This window comes from Nicotiana tabacum, chromosome 21 (genome assembly GCF_000715075.1).
Source record: "Nicotiana tabacum cultivar K326 chromosome 21, ASM71507v2, whole genome shotgun sequence".
Classification (NCBI taxonomy): Eukaryota; Viridiplantae; Streptophyta; class Magnoliopsida; order Solanales; family Solanaceae; genus Nicotiana; species Nicotiana tabacum.
Window position 1 is genome coordinate 75,874,021 of NC_134100.1, and position 14,561 is coordinate 75,888,581.

The 14,561-nt window shown below is 31.2% G+C and overlaps 2 protein-coding genes across 2 annotated transcripts; one reads left to right on the forward strand and one right to left on the reverse strand.

Annotated features, from left to right (window-relative positions):
- Positions 1–408: 408 nt before the first annotated feature.
- LOC107773924 (beta-glucuronosyltransferase GlcAT14A-like) lies at positions 409–3,626 on the reverse strand. The gene is made up of 4 exons (XM_075242168.1): positions 2,828–3,626; positions 2,121–2,196; positions 1,928–2,043; positions 409–1,150 (listed from the first exon to the last, which is right to left on the reverse strand). Exons 1-4 carry the CDS (start codon positions 3,408–3,410, stop codon positions 651–653), a joined length of 1,275 nt encoding a protein of 424 aa, XP_075098269.1. The 5' UTR covers positions 3,411–3,626; the 3' UTR covers positions 409–650.
- Positions 3,627–11,596: 7,970 nt separating this feature from the next.
- On the forward strand, positions 11,597–13,611 carry LOC107769307 (late embryogenesis abundant protein D-34-like). Its single transcript, XM_075241892.1, has 3 exons — positions 11,597–11,633; positions 12,321–12,688; positions 13,513–13,611. The coding sequence occupies exons 1-3, from the start codon at positions 11,597–11,599 to the stop codon at positions 13,609–13,611; spliced, it is 504 nt and encodes a 167-aa protein (XP_075097993.1).
- The last annotated feature ends 950 nt before the right edge of the window (positions 13,612–14,561 follow it).

Consider the following 14,561-nt stretch of genomic DNA (forward strand, 5'->3'; position numbering starts at 1 on the left):
ATTGAGAAAGGCAAAGGCAAAGGAGAACATAGAAGATATGTTTCTTCAAAAAGTCTATTGGTTTAAGATCCAACCGAATATTTGATGTTTCACCATGTGACACATTACAGTTTATCTTTATATCTTATGATGGTAGGAAAATTGACTTTTTATTTTTTAAGTAGTGTTACGTGAATATTATGTAATGTGAGTTGTGACGCGGCTATAGTTATATAGCAATTTTATACATGTGGCCGCTTACTTGCGTTTTTTTGGGGTAAGATCTAGCATGTATTGTCGTTTATACTTTTTATAATATATATGCCTAGTTGAGTTGTTTTTCCATTATATAATTAGCTTTATTACTTTTGTGCAGTAAATAAAAACCATCCATGGGAACGCTGACACCAAAGTAATGGCAATGATACGACTAACTTTATGCAAGACGTTCAAATGTTGATATGTGTTGTCAATGTAATGTTCCCCTCGGGTTTTTTTGGATCAATTAACAAGCAGGGATAGAACAACGACAACTTCTGTTCTTCAATCCCAAGCACGTTGTTTTCACTATATGTATCCTCATCGTCCATGTTATACCATTTAAGCTCGTCTCACTGTCTCAGTATATAATATTATAAAAAAATAAATAGGGGTAGAATGACAAGGAAAATCTAATTACACTGGTTTTGACTAAATTTAGCTGACAAAACTAGTCTACCAATAAGTCTCCTAAGCCTTTGAGCCCCTGGACCTGGTCTAAGTTTTGTTGGATTTCCAACTTTAGAACAAGGAGGATTTCCAGCACACCAACCACCAGGTGTGAAACTATCATTACTCCTGTTAAGTAATTCCATATCAATCTTGTCTAAAACAGGATCATCGTTCATGAACTTGCGCGCAAACGCCGCGCCACTTGCAACCATTTTTGCAGTGTCATTTAGGGAAAGAGTATGTGGATGTTGTTTTGGAGGGACATCCCAAGAAATATAGTGCAAATCATGGTTAATAACAGTTGAAGAGAATTCTTGTGCATTGCATACAACTGTCTGAAAGTAGCCTTCTGGAGAGGACACAAAATTTGAATAATATAGAAGTAGGTTCCTAGGAAGATTATCCCATCCCCATATGCAGTATTCCACAAATGCACGTGAAAGGATCATCCAAGCTGAACCTATAATCAAGTTTGTAATATGCTTCAGAGTTTAAGTTTTGATGTGCAGAATATAAAAGATTTTAATACAATCATGTCATTTATAAGGTAATTACAAGTAAATTTCTATAAAAATTATTTTATCAGTAACCTGGTAAAAATAGTAACTAGTGTTATCACATAATAAATAGGCAAGGAAACCAGAGTATAGTGATACCGAGTAAGTCAAAATTCATTTGATGGTATATGCAACATTTGCAGACACAATATATTTGCAAATATTGAACGACCGATAAATCAAACAACAAAAGAGAAATATATCAAAAGAGATACAAATATTTAACGTGGTTCGGTCAATTGACCTACGTCAATAGGCGGAGATGAGCAGTCTACTATATAAAAGAAAGTACAAAATATTGAGAGAACAATCTCACAAAGAGGTACACACAAATGACAACATAACACTTGTCCCAAAAATTCAATATTTGCTTTGCTAGCTTGCGCATGACACCTGATTATTGCGATCCTAACATTCTGCGTGTACTTTAAGTGTGTACCAAAAGTCTTTTAGTCTTTTTTAAACTGCGTGTCCAGTCAAACATAGACTATATTGTACAACATATTCAAATCATGGGAAAACCAGAATGTACAATCTAAAATGCAATAGTTTATGGCATCGAATTGAAGTATATTGGCATAGCATTTTCAGTTTTCTATTTGTAGTAGTGATGCATGAACATATGTTAACAACGTTAAAAATGCATATACAATTGGGCAAAATACATTGTCCAAACTAACCAGTAAAGAGTTTAAAGGCAGTGGGAACACTTCTTCTTGGTGTGACCCAAAATATATCAGACTTTGTGGTTTTATACAGCCCAGGGTCTATAATAAGTGGCATTGCCCTTCCTGTCCTGCAAATTAAAGCTCAAATGGTAAAATACAACAACAAGAGGTCAAAGTGAGAAACAGAGAAGAATTAAGAACATACTCTTTCCAACCTAGCTCACTTGTGTGCTCAATGAAATTCAAGTCTCTTTTCAAATCGGAAAATGTGTAGAGAAGATCTACAAAAAAAGGGAAATCAAACATATCTTCTAAAAAAAAAAAAAAAAACAAAAAAAACAGAAGAATAAATAAGCGAGACATTAAAAAAATAAAATAAGTGAGACCGAAAAGTAAACCAAAGAAACTTCTGGTATGAGAAAACTAAATTTGTAGGATATCCTTACTTTCAACAATATGTGTTAGTTATTTTTTCCAATATTCGAAACTCAATGATCTGACTAATTCTAATTCGTGTACTGGCCGTGTAGGCCAATAAGCATGCCCTACTAAAAGATGTCGTGGCAAAATCGGATTCATGCAATTTAGACTCACTATGGGGTAAAATGATTTCTACCAAGAGGTGGCCTGAGTAAATCTAGATTCGAACAATTTATGCCCATTAAGAGAAGTAAACAAACTCCCTATCAAAAGGTGGACTGATTAATAGGATTTGCGCAGTGTAAATCAACTAAGAAAGGTAAAGTATTTCTACTAAGAATTTCTTCATTTTCAAAGCTCGAAAGTATAAGCCTAAGCCTGCTAAGGGAGGTAAATCCTCCGGACCGAAAGATTCTCCGTCTAATTAAATTATAAGAAATAAAAATAAAAAGGAAAAGGAAGGAGAGAGAGCTAAAAGACCATAGAACTGACCATCTTGAGTCACTAGGGGATAATCAGAAGCACTTAGATTAATAAACCAATCCCAATCTTTATGCTTCTCAAGTAGAATAGCACAAGCATGAAGAGTATTAGCAACCATAGTTGGTCCCCTATATGTCACCATATTTGCTTTAGTAATCATATGCACATTTCCAACTTGGGAAAAAATTGGATCTTTTTCCACTCTTAAACCAAGTTCCAATCTCTCTTGTACATGTGATTCCAAGTCCAAATGAATAACATAGTAATTCCATGGATGATACAATGCTCTTAGACTACTCCATAACTTTTCAAGATCACCCTTTGATCCAGAAATTAAGTAAGCGAATCGTGGGATCGAAGGATTAACAGGAGGAGATGGAGCTAATTGCTTGATTTTTGCTTCAACAAAATATGAACTATCTTGATTATTTGTCATATCACAAGATGGGAATATTGATAAGATTGAATTGATCGTGTAAAATGGAAAAATAAGACTCATGTTGAAGGAGATCCCAAGAAGGAAAATACACACAAGTAGGATTATAACTAGAGGATTTGCACATGTCTTCTTCTCTATGTTCAAAGACCCCATTGTTGAACCTATCCTACCTATTGAGAACGAATTAAAACAGATAGTTCTATTTCTCAATCTCTCTGACTTGCTCTTGTGAAATCAAGGTCAAAGAAATTAAAAAATCAATCATTCACAATCACTGACTGATTTTTCAGTGGTTAGAACTAGAACATATACACTTTGTAGTTTATATCCTATGTTTTATGATAGTATTTTACAAGGACATTGTATTTTAAGATATTCATTTGATATTAAAAGTAGGAACCATAACTTTTGCCTCGAGTGATCGTTACTTACCGGTGTTTTAAAAAGCTCTTTTGGGGCGAACACTATCAAAACGCCTTGAGGCTTATGTGTGAGGCTTAATTCTATGAGGTTTACGCCCTGAAGCGACCGAATATGCGCCCTAAACACGCCTAACGCTCAACGTACGGGGCTCGTCCAACAGTTCCTATGCAATCATGTGTCGAATTCACTAATTAACATTTTTTACTCTAAAAATTCTTTTAACATTTGAATAATTAAAGTTCGTTCATCTATATGAATATGAAAATTTTGAATAACTCAAATAATTAAGCATAATATTGCATATTTACTAATTGAGAACATTATGAGGTGTATATCATTTGAATAATTTTTTCTGAAAATAGATAGCAAAAATTTATATCTTTACTTGCTATAGATCTTCATGTCTTAGTTCAATGTCTCTCAAAATTATTATACATCTATTATTTTGTATTTAAAAATAATTTTTTATTTACTCATGAAGAAGTAATAATTTTAAATTATAGTATTGATAAAATTTATAGTGTAGGGAAATATGCAGTTTGATAATATTCTTTTAGAAATTATAATTTGTAATTGTTTGAAATTTAAGATGTTATAGTTAATTTATTAGTAACTTTAACATTATTACATTATTTATATTTGTAAAACTTGCTAGATATTTTGTTTCCTATGAGTTTCTTTAATTCTTTTCAGTTTTCTTTAACTTTGAATGAATCTTTTATATTTTTTGTGTTATAATGCTATATTATTAATTTATAAATTAAAAAATTTAAACATCCGTGAGGCTTACGCCTCGCCCTGTATCAAATAAAACGTCTCGTCTCACGCCCCCTCTTTTAAAAAACCGATCGAGATATGTATTACTTAAGTGATAATAGAAAAGTCAATTTCACTAAGGAAATATCAAAAGAAATTTAAGTATTGAACAGATAAATGAATCTGCAAGTGTTATTTTTTTTTTTTAATTAATTTTTTTTCTTCAAAGTTGTATTGTATTATACTATTATTAAATTAGTGTTAATGTTTTCTATAAAAGAAATTTAATAGTGCCGTTGGAGATATCGAAATCGAGGGAATTTTAGGATCAAGAAAAGCAAATAATTGGCAAACGGCATTTTACCCTGCATCAGCTGATATCTTTGTACTCTTCGATTGAATTCAGTCAGAATTGAATAAAGACACAAAAGAAATATATTTCTTCTCTAGTTTGACCCCAAGACGGCAATTGTCTTGTCAAAATTTTAATAACTTTGAATTACTGCAGAAAAATATGTAAGTACGCACCAAGTCTAAAAAGTTTAATATGTTTGACAGATTAAAACAAAATTTACTTGCTTATATATACTTTAAGAATGATTTAAGTACTTGATTCTAGAATCTTAAATTTTATCTCAAAGAGTATCTGCACTGCACTTGGCAGCAAAGTGTATAAGACAATGAAAGACTTAAAAGACGAATTGGTTCCGCCAAATGGCATCTTCGTAGCACATCTATTAGTAATTAGTTATAAAACAAAAAAGATATACTTAAAAATTAATTATCAAAATTGAAATTGTTAAGAATAATCTATACTTATCTATACTATATTAAAAGCACGAAGGCACTTAGCGAAATGTCATTTGCCTTTTTTAACATCTTAAACTAGAGTTTACACTGGACAAAATAGTCATTTGATTATTTTTCTAATATTTAGTAATAGTAATCTAATTTATTTCCTAATATTTAGGACTTTGATATCAACTAAAAGTTTAATTATTAAATCTTTCCTTATTTGAATTAGATGAAAACTACTAATATGTAGGGATTTTAAAAAGGAGTAAAATTTTAATTAAATAAATATCTTTCTTTATGTATTTATTATATTGACATGAAAGATATTAAACAATGGTAATTATCTAATAAAATGGTAAATCTTAGTACTAAAAATTATTTCGTTCCAATTTTTTGCATCAACAAGCATCCGTATATATTTGGAATGTTCGTTTCATTATGCTTTTATGTTTTTGTATTCTTTTCTTTATCTCTTTGTTTTTTGTGAATTTATTTATTAAAGTTAAAAGTTCTTACTAAATTATCTTCTAGATTTTTTTAAAAATCAAATGTGGATTAATATTTTTAATTGCACAAAGGCCTTAGCAAAATGTAGTTCGCCTTTTTTAACCTGTTAAACTAGAGTTCACACTGGACAAAATAGTCATTTGATTATTTTTCTAATATTTAGTAATAGAATCTAATTAATTTCTTAATATTTACGACTTTGATATCAACTAAAATTTTAATTAATAAATCTTTCCTTATTTGAATTAGGTAAAAACTACTAATATGTAGTTTCCTTTTGATGTTGCGAACAAATAATTAAGCCTTTGAATTAACTGTTTAACAAGAATTAATTTAATTATTTTTCATATTCATCATATAAGTAAAATTATTTTCAAATTGACAAACCCACTATGATACATAAATTTGTTTTGATAAGAATAGTGTTAGCATATGGAAAAATTGGTTATAATAGTATTAAGAGTCAAATTCGTAAAAAAAACAAACTTGAAGCAATCAGGAGGAAATAATAGAATACAAACTATATTCTAAAGGAATTGTCATTTATTATTATTATTATTATTGTTATTATTATTATTATTATTATTATTATTATTATTATTATTATTATTATTATTATTATTATAATGACAACTTCTCTTATGTTCTATATTAAATATTTTGATGTAAAAAAATATAAGTCATTTAGGCGTTACGTTTCCCCTTATCAAATATTTTCTATGAGCATAACACCAACCTCTTCATTCCCAAAATGGCAGAGAAATTATTTTTTTAGTTTATTTTAATTGACAAATCTTTGTTGGTAATAGTATTTACGTATTTTTTTAAATTCTTTTTTTGTATTATATCATAGAAATAGCAATATTCTTTTATAAGATATTTCTATAGAAGTCCTTAGAAACTACAATAAGTCATCTAAGAACTTTTAAGAAAAGAGTTCTTTTTTCATTGAGACAGCTAAATAATACATTTAGTAGTCATCATTTTCAAGAACTTAATACATTTTTGGTTAACTTTTATTTTTAAAGTCAAACACATTGTTTATTAATTTTTTAATAATTTTTTAAAAAAAGTATATTTTACTGATATAGGATACACGCGCAAAGCGCGTACCCTAAGACTAGTACTATATTAAAAGCATGAAGGCCCTTAGTGAAATGTCATTCGCCTTTTTTATCCTTTTTAAAATAGAGTTCAAATTAGACAGATTAGTCATTTGATTATTTATCAAATATTTATAAATAAATATTTAATTAATTCCCTACTATTTAGGAATAGTTATTTAATTACTCTTTTAATATTTATGACACACATACTAGGAAACATTTTCGCTCTCTACACAATAGGAAGTTTTCGTTCAACTCCATATTTAGGAGTATTATTAAAATTTTCTTTCTAATTTAGGGGGATCTTTTTTAGTTAGTACAAATTTGTCTAATTCACACTAAATAGGAAGGTTTCCGTTTTTCTTTAGTTAATAAAATTTTAACTAATTCACATACTAGGAAACTTTTGATACTTTCAACTATATTTAAATTTAAGGGTATTAAATTTCAACTAAGAAAGTTTTGATATAAATTTTTGACATTGAATTTTTTTATAAATTATATTAGATGAAGACGAGCTCTTTGAGAATTTATTAGAGTCTTTTTCTAATAAAACTTTTACACAATTTTATATACGCATGTAATTCTATAAAAGAAGTTACAATTTCACCTTTTCATCATCATAATTTTGCCTTGTTCGAGCAATAACTACAAAATTAAAGGTTTCATGTTCTCTTTGTTTGAGCATTTTTTTTGTATTAGTAGTTGAATTTTGCATTCATGTATATGTATTAGTAGTTGAATTTTGCATGCACGTATTTAACCGATATATCTTATTTTGATGTTCTTGATTGTAAAACTTGGTTGAATAGTATCTTTTTGCATTAGACTATATGCTTTAACCTTTTGTCAAGTTATCTCTTCTACTATTTTTTTGTGCTCTTATTGGATCTTTTTTTTCCATTTTTAGCAACTTTTAATAGTACTTATATTGGACAAAATTATATTAAATTATTTTTCTTAAAATTTTAAGATTTTGCACTTAACTAAAACTTTAGTTATAATTTTTTTATTAGTTCCAATGCATAAAGTTGTTGATATGTATATTGAAGTCAATATCAATAATTTATTTAAGATATTGAAGTCATCAGGACAAATTACCTATTGATTTCACGTTCAGAAGCCTATTTTTTCTCTTTTCCGGTTTAAAACTTTTAATTATCTCTACACATGTATTACTATTACAATATTTTGTTTGTTTGTAAGATTTCATGATTAGTTATTAATTTTTGGATAGGCTTTTGAAAGTTATTTAGTTACCTTTCAGATAGGTTTTTACAGAAAAGTTTGATTTTCTTCTATTATATTTTTGTATTTGATATTTATTTATCTGATGAATATATTTATTTTTTCTTACTGTCTTTTCATCCTTTCTTGAGTCGAAAGTTTATCGAAAATAACCTCTTTACTTTCTAGGTAGGGGTAAGGTCTGCGTACACTATGGCTGTCCAACGGGACGAGACAGGACAAAATTAACGGAACGGGACGACATTTAGCCGGGACGGGACGAAACGGGACGGGACAAACAGGACAAAACGGCAGGCCCATCCCATCCCGCTAACAAATGGGACGAGGCGGGACGGGACGGACGGTAGGCCCATCCCGCCCCGCTAACAAACGGGGTGAGACGGAACGGGACGGGTTCGCGGGCCTTAAGTACCGTTTTAAAAAAAATATTATTTAAGCATTGAGTTTGGCAACGACTATTCTTTTGACAATGACTAAGTTTTTAAAATTTGCAACAGCTAGTTTTTTGACTTATTTAATAAACTTAAAAATTAAACTAAAATTAAAAAACTAAGTAAAGAATTATATAATATTAAAATAAAAGACTTGTAATGAAATATTCTAGTAATTATAAATTTATAATATAGTTATAATTTATGTGTTATAATTTCAAGCCATTAAGTAACTAAGTAAGAGTGTAAGACAATTCATAAAAAAATTCAACGCTTAGAGCCTTTTATTTTATTAATAGAACCTTCAAATCTCACATACAAATATAATTCTTTTGAAGAGCACCTAATCTATGCAGCCACCTTCTAGGAAGGGTTCTGTTTGAACTAGGCCTCTTAGTAGCCAATTAAAAATTATCATACTAATATTTGTAAGCTCCTATATAACTTCGTTATAACCTATCTATAATTTCTCTCGGACATTATTCTGGAATTGACAATGTTGATTGATGTTCCATGAGTTCCATGCCGTCATAGCTCCCAGTGCTAACTGCTAAGTATCTTATTGTATTCTTCTTCTTTCCTAGTTTCACCACCTATTGTTTCCATACATTTATATTTATCAATCATTGATCTAACATAAGAATATATGTTAGCTTGGCAGTCATCGAGAGATGGTTGTTCATTTTTTTGAATTGCTAAATTCTCATAAATTTTACGAACAAGTCCATTTGCACCTCTTAATTTTAAAGATGGGTTAAGTATAGTGAAAATTAAATAAACTTAGGGAATATGGAAAAAATACTTTTTAAATTTTGCAATCATTTCATTAATGGCCGGTGCATAAGTTGGATTAATTTTGCAATTATTTCATTAAGGTAGTTGCTGCAGTTGTGTTAGCACTTAGCAGAAGCATTATCTAAGGTGATAGTTAAAATTTTATCAATGAGTCCATAAAAATCAACAATTTGTAGAACAGTAGTTGCAATATATGCTCTAGTGTATTTTGAATCAACAAATTTATAACCGATAATACGTTTTTGCAAGTTCCAGTGATGATCAACCCAATGACATGTAACAGTTAAATAATCACAACCATTAGGACTACGACCTATATCAGATGTGATAGACACTTTACAATCTAAGTGAAAAAATACACAACGAATATACTGAAGATATTCGGTTTGAAATTTAAAAACATCATTTCTAACCGTGGTCTTGGAAAAATCTTGAATAGCAGGATTATAAGTTTCTTGTATATAATGCACAAAAAAAATTAGGACGCGGGACGGGACGGGACAAACGGGACGAAATGGCCATCCCATATCCCGTTTAACATGGGCCCATCCCGTTTAGAATTAAGTGGGACGGGACGGGACGGGACGGGACGGGAGTACAAAAGAGAGTACAAAATTAGAGTAAACACTCTAATTAATCCCAAATACCTCAAGAGAATAACCTCACAATATCACTCCAAAGAAAAGGTTCACACAAGTGCTTCCCAATACTAACTCTCATACAAAACACTTTTAATAAAGGAAGAAAGGAAGAAACAAGAATTGAAGACAAGTCTTGTTAGTGTGTCTAAAATGAACTAATAGCCTTTCCTTTTATAGGCAAAAAAGTCTTGGCTTCTTAGGTGTAAAAGAAGAGATACAACTTGTGCAAATGATGTCCAACACACAATGCAATATTTTTTGGTCCCAAAAAATATTGCCAACAAAGTCTACACTTTGCAAATATGCTTAGCTTATGTGAGATGGACTCCATTAGCCAAAATATTGGCCATAATTACAAATCTCCACCTTGGCCTAATTTTGGCTGATATAGTAAATTTTCTCCACCTTCTCCGCAAAAGCCCCAATGGGCATATGTCAAAATTTAATACCATCAAAATCAGACAAGTTGTCTGATACCGAAACTGTAGTAAGGCCTATAACAGTGGATCCCAATAAAGTATACAACGAAGCAAATCTGTGTGCTTTCATGATCACAAGAGCACCATGAGAAACTTTCAGAACTCCACCTTTACCTGTGTACTTGCACCCAAGAGATTCTAGAGTGCCCAACGAGATGAGATTTTTCTTCAAATCATGAACATGTCTAACATCAGTGAGAATTCTTACCACACCATCATGCATTTTGATTCGGACTGTACTTTTTCCAAAAACTTTGCAGGCAACGTTGTTGCCCATCAAGACAACTTCACCTCCAATAGATTCATATGTGGTAAATAAATACCGATTGTGACACATATGATAAGAACAACCCGAATCTAAAATTCACTCATTGTTAGATTTGAAACTATTATTAGTTGCTAAAAAAATAGTTCCCTCAGTCTCATCAGCAGCTACACTTGCTTCGGCAGTGTCAGTATTTTTGTGCTCGTTTTTCCTTTCCTTATCCTTTTTTTTTATTTTTCAGCTTATAGCATTCGGAGATATTGTGACCTTTCCTATGACAATAGCGACACTCTAAATTATTGTATCTGGATATGGAGTCGGATTTGCCCCTAACAAACAAGCCAACTTCCGCTTGAGTTCCACTAGCTTCCCCAGTAATATCACTATCTATCTGTTCTTTTGATTTTAAGATAGATTTAATATCCTTATAAGAGATATTATCCTTTGCATAAAGCATAGTATCTCTTATATGCTTAAAAGATGGGGGTAGAGAACAAAGCAGTAACACAGCTTGATCCTCATCTTTAATTTCAGCATCTATATTACTCAAATCCATAAGAATGGAATCAAAGGTGTCAAGATGAGAGAGAATAGAGGTACCTTCACCCATACGAATTGTATAAAGCTTCTGCTTCAGGTAAAGTCTATTTTCTACCGTCCTCTTCATATATAAGGTTTTTAATTTTTTCCACATGCCTTTAGCTGTGGTTTCTACAGAAACTTCACGTAAAATTTCATTTGAGAGATTTAAAATGATACATACTTTTGCCTTTTTGTCTATGATGGCAAACTACTCGTCCGTCATTTTATCCGACTTCTTCTCCTTTGCTAGGAAACTGCACCAAAGTATGATAACTTCTAATTATCTCTAAAGATACAATTTAAAGAGTTTTATGTCAGTTTATAATATTATTAAACCACATATTGAAGGTAATTGCCTGCAATACTAACAGGTAATGATATAGTGGCTCAGGGTTTTCTACAAGGAGATTAAAAACTATGTTACCTCTGGGATTAAAGCAAATTTTTAACATTGTCATTTTACTCGAATTTTTTCTTCATGTAAAGGGCTTATACATAACCTAAAAAAAATTATGTTTTTACTCAGTCTGTGCCGTATAAAAAAAGGAGATTCAAATGAAACAACCTTTAAATTTCTTCAAGCTACTTCCGAGCGGTTTAATTACAAACATAATGTGATGACCTACCAGAGAACATAGTAAAATAATCTAATATACTACATTGATGGTCTAAACATTTTGTAGATTTACACTACATAAAACTTAACCCCATTTTTTAAAAATGTTTGTTAAGTAGTTTAAAACTTGAAAACTATGTACTTCCTCCAAAAAGATTTTCTTAGTTTGACTTAGCACAAACTTTAATAAAGAATGGAAGACTTTTGAGATATGTGGTCTTAAATAAGCCATAACATTTGTGTGGTTGTAAAACTTTTGAAACTTGTGGTGTGAAATTTGTCATAACATTTATGTGGTTATAAATACTTCTTATTAAGGAAATATTGAAATGTCCCAATATTTTTAAAATAGACTAGTAAGGAAATAATGTCAATCTTTTTTAAACCGAGGGAGTAACTTATTTCCATTTTTGTTGCAGTTCATATATATGTACCAAAGAATTTCTTCGATTATTCACCTGTGATATTTCAGGTTCTTGCACAATATACTCCTCCATCAGCAGGGAAAGGAGGTGTTGGTGGTGGTGAAGTGGAAGCTACACATATACCGGATGTTGATGCTGATGTCGTGACCATAGGCGAAGCGCTGGAGTTGGCGGCTCTCTCTGCAAGGGACAAACCAGTGGACGAGAGCGACGCGGCAGCGATACAGGCAGCAGAAGTGAGAGCCACAGGACTAGGCCATGTGGTACCAGGAGGCATAGGAGCAGAAGCTCAACGTGCAGCCGCTGTCAATATTCGAACCACACGAGACGAGCAGAAGACCAAGCTCAGTGATGTTCTTACTGTAAGTCTCCCTTATCAGACATCATTTTTTTTTAATTCAATTTATATACCCTGCTAGTCTTGTAAGCTGTGTGAGTATAGAATATTTTTGAGTTGTCAAATATGTAAAACATGTTGGAGAGTGTGGGTTGTGAACACCTTTCACTTCCAACCAAGAGGTTGTGAATTCGAGTCACCCCAAGAACAAGGTGGAAAATTCTTGGAGGGAGGGAGCCGAGGGTCTATCGGAAACAGTCTCTCTACCCCAGGGTAAGGGTAAGGTCTGCGTACACACTACCCTCCCCAGACCCTACTAATGGGATTATACTGGGTTGTTGTTGTTGTTGTAAATATAGTGTCATAAATTATTCAAATGTTTGACAAAACTAATCTATCAGTTTAAGTTTTGTGTACAAATAACATTTAAATTTTTTACGCATTAAATTAAATAGGCTAGAAACTAACCACACTCAGGTTAATATATTGACGGTTGACCTAAAACATAGAGTAGTAGGAGTAACTTGATATTACATGTACAATATTACTCGGTTCCTTAAGTTAACTATATATATATATATATATATATATATTTTGGTAACTTATAGTATAAGTTAACTATTGATCTCTTCTTTTTCTATACTCCTATGTTTTCCTTATTACTCTTTCTCTCCACGTTCCATAACTCTTTTTGTTTTTTGAGATTCAAACTATGCTTGTCTTTGACAAGCATTTTAAATATTTAAATTTTAACTTTAAAAGAGTTAATCTAACTCAATTTAACTTTAAAGATTTTTCAAATTAAATCTCAAAAAGCGTAAAGGAGGAAGTACATTTTTTTATCATTAGGATGCAACAAGCAAACTTGTGGACGACAAGCCGGTGACGAAGGAAGATACGGTAGGGGTGGTGGGAGCTGAGTTAAGGAATAAGCCTGATTCAGCTTAAGCACCCTGGAGGCGTAGCGGCATCCATGGCCGCAGCTGCCAATCTGAACAAAGTCTAAAAAATCGATCGGCACTTCAACACATCACAAAGGGGCCTTTCTATTTGCAATGTGTCCTAGGCCCTTTAATTTAGGCTAGGTCTTTGTATAAACAGTGTGTTTTCCCAGATCGAGTTCTCTTCCTATGCTGTAGTAAAGATATAACCTTTGTGCAAGTCAGTTTATACTTTATATATACTTAGGAAAATGAATATTTTTAGACTAATATCAGGTTACGCTTGACTTATAAGTCACTAACATCGACACTGAAAAGTGAAAACTTCTCTCATAACAGAATTAATATGGTAATTCATCTGACGAACAGTGTAATACCATAAGTAGCTAACATGTAGTTGGTTAAATTACATAGGTAATATAGAAATCTTTTGCATGTCAACGTGTATAACTGTACTGCTAGTATTATTAATTCTTGAAATGATGCGTTAATATAATTAGATTTAGCTTAAATATATTAGTAGTGCCAAAAAATATAATATTATCAATGCATTTTATTCACCGTTTATACACATCAACAATGTTAAAAAAATTATGCCATCGGTGTACTTTAATTATCTGTCAGAATATAACATGAATCATCCTATATACAGTAATTATTTATTTACATATCATTTGACAATCTAAAACGAAGTTGGCATTTTAAAGTGATTTGGCAATATGAAAAAATTGCACTGGTATATATATTAAACTCTTTAATTAAATTTAGAACTTCATTTTTGATTAAATATTATTAAGGCTCCAATGATTTTTCTTCTCCTTTTTGAATTCATTTTCTTCGATTTCATGATAGTTGATTCGCACTCGTGCTTTCTACATGAAGTATAAAACTGTTTACCCGTAAAATGTTACAGTTAAATTTATACGTGGTTTATAGATAAGTGAATCGATTTGATCC

Coding starts and splice junctions, on each gene's coding strand:
- LOC107773924 (XM_075242168.1), bottom strand. CDS start 3,410: ATGGGGTCTTTGAACATAGAGAAGAAGACATGTGCAAATCCTCTAGTT. Junction 2,197..2,827: donor TCCCCTAGTGACTCAAGATG/GTCAGTTCTATG, acceptor CTTTTTTTGTAG/ATCTTCTCTACACATTTTCC. Junction 1,151..1,927: donor TGCCTTTAAACTCTTTACTG/GTTAGTTTGGAC, acceptor ACTTGATTATAG/GTTCAGCTTGGATGATCCTT.
- LOC107769307 (XM_075241892.1), top strand. CDS start 11,597: ATGTCAGTTTATAATATTATTAAACCACATATTGAAG. Junction 11,634..12,320: donor TATTAAACCACATATTGAAG/GTAATTGCCTGC, acceptor TTTTTGTTGCAG/TTCATATATATGTACCAAAG. Junction 12,689..13,512: donor AGCTCAGTGATGTTCTTACT/GTAAGTCTCCCT, acceptor TTTTATCATTAG/GATGCAACAAGCAAACTTGT.